General features: G+C 36.8%; 2 protein-coding genes across 3 annotated transcripts; both read left to right on the top strand.

The window, feature by feature from the left end:
- Positions 1-2617: 2617 nt before the first annotated feature.
- Positions 2618-3904, top strand: LOC137960581 (tryptamine hydroxycinnamoyltransferase 2-like). Its single transcript, XM_068808235.1, has one exon. The coding sequence runs from the start codon at positions 2618-2620 to the stop codon at positions 3902-3904; it is 1287 nt and encodes a 428-aa protein (XP_068664336.1).
- Positions 3905-6420: 2516 nt separating this feature from the next.
- Positions 6421-13936, top strand: LOC137958883 (uncharacterized). 2 transcript variants are annotated; one of them, XM_068806078.1, is made up of 4 exons: positions 6421-6608; positions 6784-6838; positions 12750-12950; positions 13116-13936. In XM_068806078.1, the coding sequence occupies exons 3-4, from the start codon at positions 12762-12764 to the stop codon at positions 13206-13208; spliced, it is 282 nt and encodes a 93-aa protein (XP_068662179.1). In that variant the 5' UTR covers positions 6421-6608; positions 6784-6838; positions 12750-12761; the 3' UTR covers positions 13209-13936. The 2 variants fall into 2 exon arrangements, with proteins under 2 accessions (XP_068662179.1, XP_068662178.1); XM_068806077.1 differs by having other exon boundaries at positions 6421-6612.
- The last annotated feature ends 752 nt before the right edge of the window (positions 13937-14688 follow it).

Genomic DNA, 14688 nt, shown 5'->3' with positions numbered 1-14688 from the left:
TGAAAAAAGAGAAATAGAGAGAGGGATGAGAAGTAGAAAACATAAATAACGAAGTAGAGCATATTTCAAATACGAGATGTCAAGATTTTCTCTGAATATGTCCAACTTCCTCGCTTACGACCATAAGATTTTTATCCCCACTTCTGTTTTCTCTGACTCTGGCTTTTAGAGAGAAAATTCTCTCAATATGATCGTAACTAGTCTTTCACGTTAAAAAAAAAAAACATATTAGACTCACTACAAGAAAATCCAGTTCAAAAAACATATTTTGAAAAATAACGATGTCATGAATTTATTTTCAAAAATACCGAACTTTGACCAGTTTATTGTACATGTGTACAGTCAAAATGACATGTAAGCTTTGACTGCGTACATGTCGCCATGTCATCCATGTAGTGTGAGTGGACGAAAACATCGGTTATCACGTCATTATTCCGACACATCATCTGCCACATCATTAAATGATATAAATTTGAATATTTTTTTAAAATAAATTATTTATTAATTAAAAAAATATCTTTACACTTTTTATTACTTTATATTTTTAAAAATAAAAAATAAAACAAGTATACTAATTATATATAAAATATTTAGAAATTTAAAATATTTATAAATAGAAAAAATCTTACTCTTAGCCATTTATTATGGATTTAAAATAGTTAAAAATTAAAAATATACAAAAAATTTATTTTAGAGTTTAAAAATACAAATTATTGTATAATTTTTATGGCCTTATTTAAAAAATAATAAATTATTAAAAAATATATTAGTTAATTAAAAATCTTACAACACCTTTAATTATCAATTTAAAATATTTATTAACTAAAAAAATATGAAAAATTTATTTGAGTTTAAAAAATAAATGTATCGATAAATTTGTAGGTTTAAAGCCTTCGATGGAAGCATTGAAGCAAAAAATCTTAAGTTGTGGTCAAGGCACAAGGGAAAGTAAATGTTGTACAATGATGTCAAAGAGATCGTTAATTGGAGCCATGGCGTCCCAACATATTTGACATGGGTTCGAAAGACTGAAATTACATTTCTTGAACCAAGTTATAGCACACCCAATTTTTCTAACAACCTTCATAGAGGACGAACCAAATAGACTCAAGTTGTAAAGCAAACCCAACATAAAGGACAAACTTCATTTATTTAGCAAGAAAAAATTATGCATTCAACCAGTTTAAAAGTTGTCTCAACTCTCAACAGCCAAAGGTACACCTAGCTCATTCATCATCATAATGTTTGCGATGGTGTTGATGTTTGCCGTAGTGATGCTCTTTTTCCTCATCATCAGAGTCATCCTTCTGCCAAGTAGTTTCATCAATAAGAGAAAAATTAAAATCTCCCGGTGACTCTCATTTGATATTATTGCATGACTCTGTGCATAATCTACAAAGCACAGAGGATGAACAAAGGGGAACAGAGAAGAAGAATGAGAGATGAGGCTGATACGAAGTCTAGATTGAGATGAAGAGAGAACGATTGAGAGGGGGGCGTCGAGGGCGTGGCCGAGGCCGAGCAGCGAGAGAAGAGAGGCCGAGACGAGAGGCGAGGAAAAAAATCAAGGAAGAGATTGGAACGAAAAACATAAGTGAGGGCTTACGTGGTGGGCGCTTACATGGCCATAGATGATAAGGCAAAAAGATGGTAATATATAATGACATGGCAGCTGATGTGTCGGGATAATAACGTAGCAACTTATGTTTTAATCTACTCACACTGATGACATGGTGACACGTAAGCAGTCAAAGCTTATGTGTCGTCTTTGATTGTACACATGTATAATTGACCTGTCGAAGTTCGGTATTTTTGAAAATAAATTTATAGCATCGTTGTTTTTCAAAATATGTTTTTTGAAACTGTTATTTTGGTAAAAAACTCTAATTAATAAAAAAGTGATGGTTCGTAACAACGCGTAGTTCAGAATGTCGTTGTCCGAAAATATGTTTGATGTGTAAGAGCAACTACTTAGGCATTACGAAATATCAATCTCAATGTTAACCAAGTAGACAATGATGTTGCCCATTGACAAGACCAGGTGTTCCTCTGGATTCACATTTGTAATATTAATTCACAAGCTCGTATGAGAATTGTGTTCCCTCGCACTTCTCCCACCCTTGTTTCTAATCCCTGTTTCCACTGTGATTGACGAAAAGAAGTCATGAACAGACTGCGAGAAAGGTCAGATGGCGAATGGCTGGTTAACACCTTCTCGCAGGGGCAGTTTGACACCCAGACTTAACCAGTTTCCATGTACCAAGGCGTCTGACCTTGGGTAAGGTGGCGATCGCCACATGAAGAGTTTTCTTCCATTCTACCAGCAAAATTTGACTGCCCCGATTTCTTCCCGCTTCTTTTTACCAAATATCACGTAGTTCCCAGCTTAACTCCAAGTTTTATAGGTAGTTAGACCAGTTGATTCGAAAATCGACAGCCATTTTCCATTGAAGAACTAGTCGTAAATCACGAGTTCAAATGAGACCGGAAATGTATTTCTACTTTTTCACAATAAATAACGAGGTGTTGATGCGAAGTTCATAATCTATCTCGATTCTCGAAGAAGAACTCGGAGCAGTTTCTTCAAATTAAGATTTTAAGCTTAGAAAAAAGAGAAATGGCTCTCGAGATAGTGAACAACACCATCTTGAAACCATCTCCTTCACCCCTAGATGCTCACACAAACGCTACAATTCCGCTTACGATCTTCGACCGAGCTGCCTTTGATCTCCACGTTAATATTCTCTACGCCTTCCGTGCACCTCTGCCATCCAATGAAGCGATCGTGCAAGGTCTCTCTCAAGTTCTGAATTACTATCCTCACCTAGCTGGTCGACTCACGTTCGATGAGCAAGACCGTCCTTGCATACTTCTCAACGGTGCTGGAGTTCGCCTCGTGGAGACCAGAATCGGGACAAGTTTAGCTGAGAGACTCCCCTTCGAGCCATCTCACGAGCTAACGAACTTGCACCCTCCCACTGAAGGAGTGGAGGAGCTGCTTCAAATACAGCTCAACCGTTACACGTGTGGTGGGTTGGTGATCGGCCACACGATGCATCACCGGGTCGCAGATGGCCAATCCATTAGTTGTTTCTTCTCTGCGTGGGCGAGGTTAGTTCGAGGCGTAGACGTCGAGGCTCTTCCCTGTCATAACCGCTCTGTTGTTTCGATCCCCAGAAACCCCCCAAGGTGCGAATTTAACCACCGAGTCATTGAGTTTAAGCAACAACACAAGGCCTCAAATGATCCATCTTCACCACCCTCCATCGTGAACCTTGTCATTCACTACTCCGCCGAGTTCGTTGCGCAGCTCAAGAAACACGTTTGTGAAGGTGGGTCACGTTACAGCACCTTCGAGTGTCTCCTCACACATGTATGGAAGAAGATGACCCTTGCTCGGAGACTCGGAGACGACGAGATGACTCAAGTGAGGGTGGCAGTAAATGGCCGAGCCAGGATGAAACCGGCGGTGCCCTTGGAGTATTACGGCAACTTGGTGTTATGGGCCCATCCTAGATTGAGAGTGAAGAACCTGGTGAACGAGAGCCACTCCTTCGTGGCCATGGCGATCCATGACGCGGTGGTTCGGATAGATAACGCTTATTTCCAATCATTCATCGACTTCGGCGAGTTGACAAAGGGGGAGAGGCTGGTGGAATCTGCAGCGGCGACGGGAAATATGCTTTCCCCAGATCTTGAAGTTGATAGTTGGTTGAGGTTCGAGTTGCATGAGATTGATTTTGGTGGCGGTGGTCCTTGTGAGGTCCTTCCGTCGGAGCTGCCAGTGGAAGGCCTGATATTGTTTGTGCCTTCGTGCAAAGAGAAGGGTTCCGTGGATGTTTTCGTTGCTCTTTCTGAGAATCATGTGAACTCTTTCAAACAACTCGCTCATTCCTTGAATTAAGCTGCGTTTGGATATATTCCGAATTGCTTATGTAGTTCATATTTGAGATTTCATATTTACCTATTTTTTAACAAATATTAAGCACATGTGTACAGTCCAAGACGCGAAACTCTCAGCTCAGACATAAACAACTCGTTGTTCACGAGGAACGATAGAGTAACTGGGTTGTGCAGGCAACAACATAAGAGGAGATTAAAACATCAGATCATGTGGCTTGTGGCAGATAAAACACAAAATAACAAAGATTAACCTGGTTTGCCGACTTCCTTCGTTCAAACTCGAGCTTCCTTCAAGAAAAGAGAGGGATGCACACACAAACAAATTACCAGCATTGTCCTTTTACTGAAACGTATTTTTTTCCTTTGATAATTACAAGAAAAAAGGAATCCATTGAAAGAATCCTGGGGAAGCAAAGAGTATAAGAGGAGACAAAATATAATTGGGACTTTTAGGTTTTTACCCATTTTTAAAACTTAATTAGATAAATGACTACACTTGGAACTTATTTAGAAAATACCCAACTAGTTATCTGGTATAGAATTAGTTTGATTAATTTTTAAATGTTGTAGAATATTGTTGATTAATTTTGAAGTGCTATGGAATGATTTTGCCATGTGGTGAGGAGATTCAGGTATTATAAATAACCACCACATAGTATTTTTTTAGTTTATGTTTTATTGAGTTTCTATGTGTCCCTAGGGATGGGTTGAGAGTCTGATTAAGAGTAGGTTCGGTAATGGAGGGTGGGTTGTGTCCAGTTCAAACTAGGATTAGTCGCCTGCACGGGCGTCCATTAGCCAACAAAACCCAACCCCCATCACTGACGAGGTATGGTTCGTAGTGACTGCAAAGTCGTATGGGGCTCTACCAGGGGTGTCTGGTGAATTTGGACTTCGGTGTGTTTTTGCATTGTTAAGACTAATCATCTGCTATAGAATTAGTTTGATTAATTTTTAAAAGTTGTAGAATGTTGTTGAATAATTTTTAGTACTGTGGAATGATTTTGCCATGTGGTGAAGAGATTAAGGTGTTATAAATAAACACCACATGGTATTTTTTCTGTCTATGATTGAGTTTCCATGTGTCTCTATAGATGGGTAGAAAGTTTGATTAAGAGTAGGTTGGATAATGGAGGGTGGTTTGTGTCTAATTCATACTAGGCTGAGTCGCCTCCGCAAGCATTTATTAGCCAACAAAACCCGACCCCATCATTGACGAGGTATGGTTCATAGTGATTGCGAGGTCATATGGAGCTCTACCAGGGGTGTTCGGTAAATTAAACTTAGGTGTGTTTTTGCATTGTTAAGACTAGTCATAAAAATTAGAACTTTAGATAATTTTTTGCATAAAGAAACTCCTACTAATGTTTGTAAATTTTATAGATAATATGGCGTCAGTTGTTGGGTTTTTCTGTCATTACAATGGAAAATTAAAGGAGAAATTTGGATATTTTGATAGTTATGATGGAGGTCAATCACGAATCAAAAGGATTGCAGTTTCAACTAAGTTTAGTGAATTTTTAGTAATGATGTATGGAGTCACAGAGTGGGATGGTGATACTCATCCAATGATTATTAAGGCCAAAGTTCTTTTTTCTAATGGGGTTTTTATTATATTAAATGTGGACGATGTTCATGATTTGACGAAATTACTTAAAGTAATCTATCAGTTCGAATATTATATGAAGTGGAGTTGAATCATTGTACTTCTGCCATATTGGCAAAAAATGTGATAATTGTTTGGCAGCAGCGATTGAGCGAAAATGGGTATTTGGGGGGGGAATCTCTAATTTCTTCGTTTTAGTTTCAGTCTCCGATTTCTTCCTCTGGTCAACTATACTTTTTTGATGGGTTCTTTGTTGCATTTTGTTGTGGAAGAAGAAGTGTATGAGGAGACTCAAGAGGAAATGCTGAAAGATGAGGTAGAGATCGAAGTAGAAGTTTTGTTGGGAAGACAAGATGGATTTTCTCTTGGTGCAGAGTACTCAATGCTCACTTCGATGCTTCCCACATCGGCCCACACCACCTTTCCTTCTTGACCTACCTAACTACTATTAAAACGAATAACGTTTGGAGTACCCAAACCCCCCTCTCCCTTATTTCAATAAATCCCCAACATATCCTTTTCTCCGATTGATCAAACTACACCTCTATCTATTTTACTACCTGTAAATTTTGAAGAGAATTTTTTTTGACCGGTCTAACTTATGTGTCACCTTTTGATTTGTACAGTGACCTATCAAAGTTGTATTTTTCTAAATAAGTTCAAACTGTCGTTATTTATCTATTTAAGTTTTAAAAATTAGGTAAAAACCTAATTTTCACAATATAATATTAAGGACCTGTTTGGAACTCACGTAAAAGAAAAGAAAAAAACAAAGAGAAAGAAAGTTATAAAAAAAAAAAAGAATTATTAAAAAAAGAAAATTAAATAAAGTCTTTTTAGGTAATATATTTTCTCTCAGACGTGGTAAGAAAAGAAAAATATATAAATTTGGGAGAAATTTTTATCGGGGTGATTTGAAATCCAGTGCCCTACCGCGACGAAACTTCGTTTCTCTCCCAAATAGCTGATTTGATTTCTCTCCCGAAGACCAACTTTGTTCCTCTCCCTTCCCTGTGCATTTGCTCGCCGTCATTTGAGATCGCCGATGCCCTAATCCTCCTCACTCCACAGTATTTCTCGGTCTCACACTCCCTGCTTTGTAGGTACAGTTTGTTTTCTTTAGTTTTCTACACTGGTATTCTGATGCTGTTATTTTCCGTTTTCGGTTTTATCTTGACTGTTCCTTCTGCAAACCCCTCATATTTCTTCTTGGTTGCTTACTACTTTGGTTATTTTCTGTCTTCTCTCTCTCTCTCTCTCTCTCTCTTTCATAGGACAATTTAAGATCTTCTCTACTCAGCCATCGTTGCTTCTCGCACGGGTTGCCAGGTACCTTCTGCTGCTCTATCTTATGTTCTCCGGCTGTTATCTTGCTGATAATTCTGTGTTAGTCTGTTTGTTAATTTCCTGATAGTTTGCTTTGTTTAATTTTCTGCACCATGTTATTCTCCTGCTATGTTTCTGATTTACATCTATAACACACTAATATTATTTTTGCTTTGGTTTTCTTCTATCTTAAATTAAACAGACATCACATACCACCCATCCAAAGAAAATTAGATAGCATGTGAGGTATCTAAGATTAATTAGTGGTTTTCTTAAAATGATTTTATATGAAAGATTTTATAAGAAACAACTTGGTCACTTTCTCAGAAAATAATTGACATTCCCCTAAAGTTTCACTCATTCCTCTTCTCATTTTTTTTCTTTTCCCTAATAGTGAAGGATAAGACAATCAGGTATTTTTTTTATTATGCTTGAGAGAGAAATCAGTCTACCCATTTCAAACAGACATGAGGCAACTCATAATCCCAAGGTTAATCAACCACCCATTTTAATTGCTGCCCACTTCACAGCTGCAGGAGTTCTCCCCATTGATATCTTGAACGAGAGAAGTCCCTTATGTGACACACTAATGTTGTTGAGCAGGTTAAGCCAATCGGTTTACTATTTGAATTAGAAACCTTATTCTAGTCAGTTATATGTTGATTCATTTTGAGTCTTTTAATAAGAAGATGAACCTGTCCATGAACAGGGTCCTGAATGAACCCTGTTTAATCAACCAATCAGGTCCTATTTGTATGGCACTAAAGAATTACTCCACTTTTTTTTTTCCAGACATACTTAATTAAGGTCGTTAATAAATAAGATTATTTATGAAGGAAATTAGGAAATTAAATCATTTGCAGCTAGTAAAAATAAAAAAATGGTCTCTTCATATGTGAACCACGTCGAGTGAAATTTTTGTTGGCTCGGTCTGAACTTGTCATTAACCCATTAGCAATAAAATTGAACCCAATAACAACTGTAAGAATGAGTTCACTTCATTCTTTACTTAAAAATAGTTAGTAAATTTATTTATTATCTTTATTTATTTTAAGGAATAGTCTCACATGGATTAGTGAATACAAAGATTTTGAGTTATTAGTTGGGAAAAAGGCTTCTTAAGTTGGTTAATCATTTTGGGATGGGCGTTGGACCCAACTTAACATGGTATCAAAGCAGGTACTCATATGATGGCCTACACCTAAATTATCCACATGTAGAGCCACAAAAGAGGGCCTACACCTAAACTATGCACTTGTAGAGCCACGAAAGAGGGCCTACACCTAAAACTATGCACTTGTAAAGTCACAAAAAGAGGGTCTATACCTAAATTATCCACTTGTAGAGCCACAAAAGAAGGTTTACACATGAGGGGGAGTGTTAAGGAATAGTCCCACATGGATTAGTAAGTACAAAAATCTTGAATTTATTAGTTGGGAAAGAGGTTTCCTAAGTTGGCTAGTCATTTTGGGAAGGGCCTTGGACCCAACTTAACACTTTACACATGAGGGGGAGTGTTAAGGAATAGTCCCACATGGATTAGTGAGTGCAAAAATCTTGAATTTATTTGTTGGGAAAGAGGTTTCCTAAGTTGGTTAGTCATTTTGGGAAGGGTCTTGGACACAACTTAACACTTTACACAAAAAAAAAAAACAAGTTTCTCAGCTATTTTAAATTGCCTCGGTGGATTACTGTGACAAGCTGGATTATCCTCTACTTTTGATTCAATTGCACACCTATAGTTAGATCAAAACACTATCTGACCACCACAGCAATAAAAATCTATTCCAAGAGGCTAGATCCCTAGTGCCCTTCAGCAATTCATGTCTAAGATTGCATAGCCAAGAATCAGTCAAGATAGATCTGAATAAAGCACCTCTCTTGATCATAACCTGAACTAATGTTCTTGGAAGCAAGGTCACTAACTAATCTTAGAGTGGCAACGGCTCCTAATCTTGAAAACCTCTAATCGACTAAAGCATATCCAGAGTCTATCTTTATATGAGAAATGGACATGACAAGGAAATAAAAAGATAAGTATTATAAGAAGCAAAAAAGAATCTAAGCCTGCATACCTTATGGATCTCTTTGGTTGATTTGTACAATGGATCCCGAGGTGCATGAATAAGAGGCTCAGTAACATTATAGCACCCATAGTCACTTTTTCAACAACGAATATACTGTAACATGAATGGATAACTTGTTAACCAATATAAACCTATATTTTCCAGCTAAACAAATGATTTTAGTTTATTAAAAGGCAATATGCTCTCTTTCTGCTTGATGTCACCGCATGTATTGAATTTAGGATACAGCTATCCACCAAATCTGATTCAATAAAGCCAGTTATTTCCCATAGTTGGATTTCTCACTCTTTTTTTTTTTTTTTGAAAAAGGTGTGAATATATTACTGAGAAAAAATACAAACCTTACTAAACAGGACCTTCCTCCACAACAAGCTGTTGGAGAAAAACACCTGATTTAGCCCGACTATTCGCTAAGTGATTTGCGGATCTAGGAATATAATTCCACATACATCATAATTGGGAAATTAAAATACATATATCATCAAAAAGATCCCAATGATGCCAAGGAGGTTTACATGTTTTCTTGCACCAACTGATAACAACTTGAGAATCGCCTTCGACAAATAAAGGTCCATCCATTCTCTGATGAAACAACTTTAGGCCATTAAACAACCCAGATAACTCAGCTGTTGTTGAGTCAGATATGCCGATTGGCCCGGAAAAAGAAAGGAGCAAAGTTCCTTTATCGTCATGGATAACCCCACCATATCCAGCTGTCCCCGGACAACCTAACACACTTCCATCAAAGTTTAGTTTAAAAAATCCAGCAGGAGGAAGAGACCAAGTCTCCATGGTCGGAGGGCGGGGGGAAAAAGGACATTTTTGCAACAAGATCCCAATTCTCACGAAAATTGATCCCTTGAAGACTTTTGAATTCTTTTCTCATACTAATCCAAGAAGTGACTTGCCTAACAATCTGATTGCAAAGAATGTAATCAGGAAGGGATTTGTTGTTGAACCTTATGTTATTCCGTTCTTTCCAGAGGCCCCAGATAATGTGACCGACGCTGTAGGAGATCAATAATTTTCTAATTTTTGGGAGGTTAACCTTTTTAATCGTATGAATTGTAGAGACGAGATTTTGGGAGGAGCAATATTGCAAGCCAATTTTGTTGATGAGACTTGTCCATACCAAGTGCGCATAATTACAATGCAATATTATATGATCCGCAGTTTCAGCGAAGGACAAGCAGAACGGAATAATATGACAATTTCTTAAAATTGATATTTTGACATGTTTTTCAGTGAAACTTTATTTTGGGATATTTTCAATTCATTTCTTACATGGTTCGTATTAAAGCAAAGAGTTAGTTTGGCAGTACAAAGTCTTCTGCTGATTATAAAATAATTTTCATCACTGAGTTAAGGCTACCAATGCTTGCATTCTTGCACAAAGCCTTCCAATTAGACTTGGAGAAATACTCTATCATAAACATGTATATTTAATAAAAAATAGGAAATGAAGAAAACCACTATTAAGCTTTGAACAAGCCTAAAAGGCTTATACCGCAAATAGATTTTTATACCTAAAAGGCACAAATATGTTAACTTTTACCATCAATAAACAAACAACCAAATCAAAGTCTTGAAGTGTTGTTTATAAACATATTTGTAGTGGTTTGTTCAGACTTACAGCTCTGTTGTTGAAATTCTTATGGGTAACTTGCCTATCTTAAGACATCTCCTTTTGAAGTTAAATACATCCAGAACCATCTCCAGTGTTTTTACTTTATTTCAAGTACTACTTGTATCTATAAACTTGAACAAATGCTATTAGTGTGAGGCAAAAGTTTGCAGCAACTTAAAGTGCGTTTATTAGAACTCAAAATAGGATGAAACAGTAGTAACGTATTTAATATCAAGCTCACAGTTGGTTACTGTGTTTATTCAATGCTTTAATCTTATAGTTTAATGGTCAAAAGGTCCAACCGAAACTCGCTCAAAGATTTTTTGGACCTTTGTAGGAGATAGCTTGTAACCCCTTTAAATTAATGTGAATTTTCATATATCATAGCTTAAAAATGCAAGAGAACAAGCTTAAATAAGTTACTAGTAGTATTTCAAATAAAAGCAGCCACCAAACCGGTTGTTCTTTAGTTCCAATGCATCTTAGTCCGAGCAGCCAGAATCCATTAGTTCAAACTTGGATTATAAGCCAACTAGTAGCCCATAAGAGAACACTTTCCTATATTCATATTTTAGCAATGTGTTTGTAAAAATCAAGATTTGGGTCAAAGAAGAGGATAAATTTGAGAAAAAAAGGAGAAAGGAGAAGAAAAATTTTCTGAAGAGCCTGAAAAGCTTCGTTGGGAACTGTGCACGAATTCCTAGATTTCTTAAATAGTTGTTTTGAGTTAAAAAATATAAAAATACCCCTATACACTTAATAAACCTTAATCTCCTTATATCTCCCTAATTACACATCCTATGTACATGAAAATTTAACATGCAAAACAAGATTACATAAATAAAATTAACCACTAAAGTGGTATAATGACCAAAATACCCCTGAATGTATTTTCTAACACTTTCCCTCAAGCTGGAGCGTATATATTCAGGAGTCGAAGAGGGTGTCTTTGTTTAATGTAATAAGATATTATGTGTTCTTGACTCGACCGTCTGAGTCGAATTAGTTCAAGAAAATACATCCTTGCCTTTGTAATATGGTTTCAAGTGAAAAAAGATGGTGGGAAGGAAGTAATTTTTGAATTCTAAGAGCAGCTCTTTCCTTTGCCATTGCATAAGAAACAATTTTCTGACCATTTGTGCTTGTGAATTTAATGGCCCTTTGCAACGCACAGCAAACAATTTTCTAGATTTTTGTACTCATAAATCTTATACGTGTTTCTGTTTCCTCAAAGTATCTCTTCCATTTTTTGCTCATGCGTCATCTCTTTTATCTTTTGATATGCCTGATGAGATCCCTTTAATGGACTAGCCAAGTGCTTTCTGCAAGCTATTGCTCTCCTTTGACACTCAAATCTGTTTTCTTGAGCCAAGAGTTCTTTCAGTGATTTTTGTAGTTGTTCATTAATCCATTGCTTGTATATAACATGGTGCAAAGTGTCAACCTTGTCAACTTTATGAAGCAGTCCTGACCTTTGGTTATATTATAGTGCAGGGAGCCAGGAGTTAATAATCTCGATGTCCCATTTTTTTTCTTTTGTTAAATCTTTACTGATAAAGATGAGAATAGAGGTTCCATTGGGAAGATCTCCCAAATGAGACTTACAGAAGGAAAAGGCAAAAGAAATCTACATGGAAACTTGCTGAAATAAAAGGAGAAAATACAGAAAATCATAAGATACAAAAATTTCGAAAGCAATTTGACTAGGTGAAATTCTTTTTTTTTCTTTCTATTTTCTACTAACCTACTTGCCTGAGTGGTCCATGGTCTAACTGCTTCTTTTGTATGTGATTTTGGATGTTTTTATGTGGCATAAGAAATCTCCAGTTGCATCCTTTATTATGCAAACTCAGGAACCCTCTTGGCTCTATGCTGTTATCTCATTTCCAACTGGAAGCTTGCTCTATTTTCAACTATAAATTATCTAGAACATGCATAGTCCAAAAGGCAAGAACCATCATTGCGGACCTTAATACTTTTCTTAATTAAGCCAATGCAAATCACTTGCTTCTGCTTTTTCTGCAAATAGTTTCAGATGGCTAATAAATTATTTAGTACTTGTTAAGTATATATTGTCCAACTGAACTTGGTGTTTCCAGTCTGAGGAAATCTGAAATTAGACACTTGTCATGTCAGGCAATATAGTGGTGCTATCATTTTAGTAATAATAATCATACAGTATGTTGGTTTTCTGTACCAGGTATTACCCACAATGGAGTCACAGAATAACCTAAATAATGTACCACCAGCCTCCTCTGCAGCAACCCCAGCAATGACTTCTTGTCGGAAGAAAAAGTCAGATGATGCTAACTTCTTGCAGGACTTGAGGGATCATGTCGATGAATTTATTCATGCTTCCATGGACGAGCATAAGTCTTGCTTTACAAAGACAGTTCAAAAGGTTAGTTAATATCAAGTGAGACACCTGCTTCAAAATACATCTGGTTGGTTTTTATGTCCTCTTATGCATGGATATTCTGTTATGAATCAAATTATGTTTTATGTATCAAATTGGGAGAAGTATTTAATTATTCTATAGTCTGTTCTTGAACAAATTCTATTTCAGATGTTTGGAATGTCGAAGATTGTTGCAGAGAGAGCATCCAGCCAAGATGGAGTTGAGAGTTCATTGCCACTGCAGACGGTCTCATCTAAGTAGCCATCTTGGAAGATGGTCGATGAGGTAACTGGCCGGTGTTTTTCTTTGTTTTAGAAAGAAAGGAATACTATAATTCATAAAAAAAGCAAGAAAGGAATACTATAAGTTTGTTATGATAGGAGCTACCCATATAGAAATATTGATAGATCCATTGTCAAGGTTTGTGTATCCATTTGGTTACCACATCAAATCCTTCACTAGCAGCACTAGCAGAAAGAGAGACTGCAATAAGTATTTCTACCATATCTTACCCCAAAAAAATAAATATTTCAACCATATGGGGCAACCATTTCACTATCATTTCTTTGTGCGTGTGGGCTATTGTTCCCTCTTAGATATAGCAAGTGCAATCATGAAAAAAATGGATCTTCTGAAAACGTATGATTCCATAATATTTTGATGGATTTGTCTTGGAGATATCAAGTTAGATATGTGTTGAATTGTTGATGCAATGAACTGAAGTTAAGATCAGATGACGAGAACTCGCTTCTGTGGACCAAAAAGCCTTGGAGCAGGTATCACCTTCCTCATGTGAGGTGCCTCTTTTTCTCTGTTTTTAAGTGTCTGCAAGTGAGGAACTGATGCGAAGTCTGATTAACTTCAATTGCAAAAAAGTTGATTAGAGTATTTTTTAACAAGCTTTTTACACCGGAAGTAATTGAATTGTGTTGGACCCGTTTTCTGTCTTCCTTGTGCAGATCAAAACTTAAAAGCCTTCTGGGTTTGCACTAAAATAAATATCGTTCATCTTGATCTTAAAGTTGTTCTTATAATCTGCAGTCTCACCAATTTTTAGATGAGCAGCTACAAGTAACGGTTGTTAAAATTTTATTTAACCGCTGGTTTCACGTGATTAAGAAAGGGTAGTTTAAGACTGAGGTTTCAATTGGAGAGATGAATGAATTGTATGTGCCGGCACGGTACTTTTACTGCTGTTCCGATCCTACACTCCAGCATGGATGTTCGTCTGTCTCATATTCAAGCATTGAGATAGTGAGATTCTGTAGAACGCCAATGAAAGGATTTTGTCGATGAGTCTGGCTGAGTGAGATTTTCAATCAAGGTGTTATGTGTTCTGTTTAGATCCATGGCTTAGTAATCTCTTTCATCTTCCACATAATTTCGTAAAAAAATCATGAAATTAGAGAACAATCGTCCTCGTCCCCATACGACAGTAGCTTCCAACGTTGTCTCCGACTGGTTTCCACGCTTTTGTACCTTCTGAGCAAGTGCGTGATACTTATCCTATCTATATTTCAAGGGTCCGTCTTCCTCCGCTACCCCCAACCAAGCATCTACCATCAAAGGAGTTTGTGTTGTACGGGGTTTGGTGGAGAAGGACGCACCCTTGAAATATATGTAGCCTTTCTCATTTCTTTCAGTATGTTATTGTAAACTTCTGGACCAAAATCGTTATGTTATTAATCCTTTTTCTTTCTTTAAATTTTGAGTTTGCTATTCCTAAGGAGAAGAGGTAGGA

This window comes from Aristolochia californica, unplaced genomic scaffold, assembly GCF_029961685.1.
Source record: "Aristolochia californica isolate CCGP_79_NKW_82.1479 unplaced genomic scaffold, dmAriCali1.0.hap1 SCAF_3, whole genome shotgun sequence".
NCBI classification, from domain to species: domain Eukaryota; kingdom Viridiplantae; phylum Streptophyta; class Magnoliopsida; order Piperales; family Aristolochiaceae; genus Aristolochia; species Aristolochia californica.
This window is presented reverse-complemented; position numbering and strand designations above follow the sequence as displayed.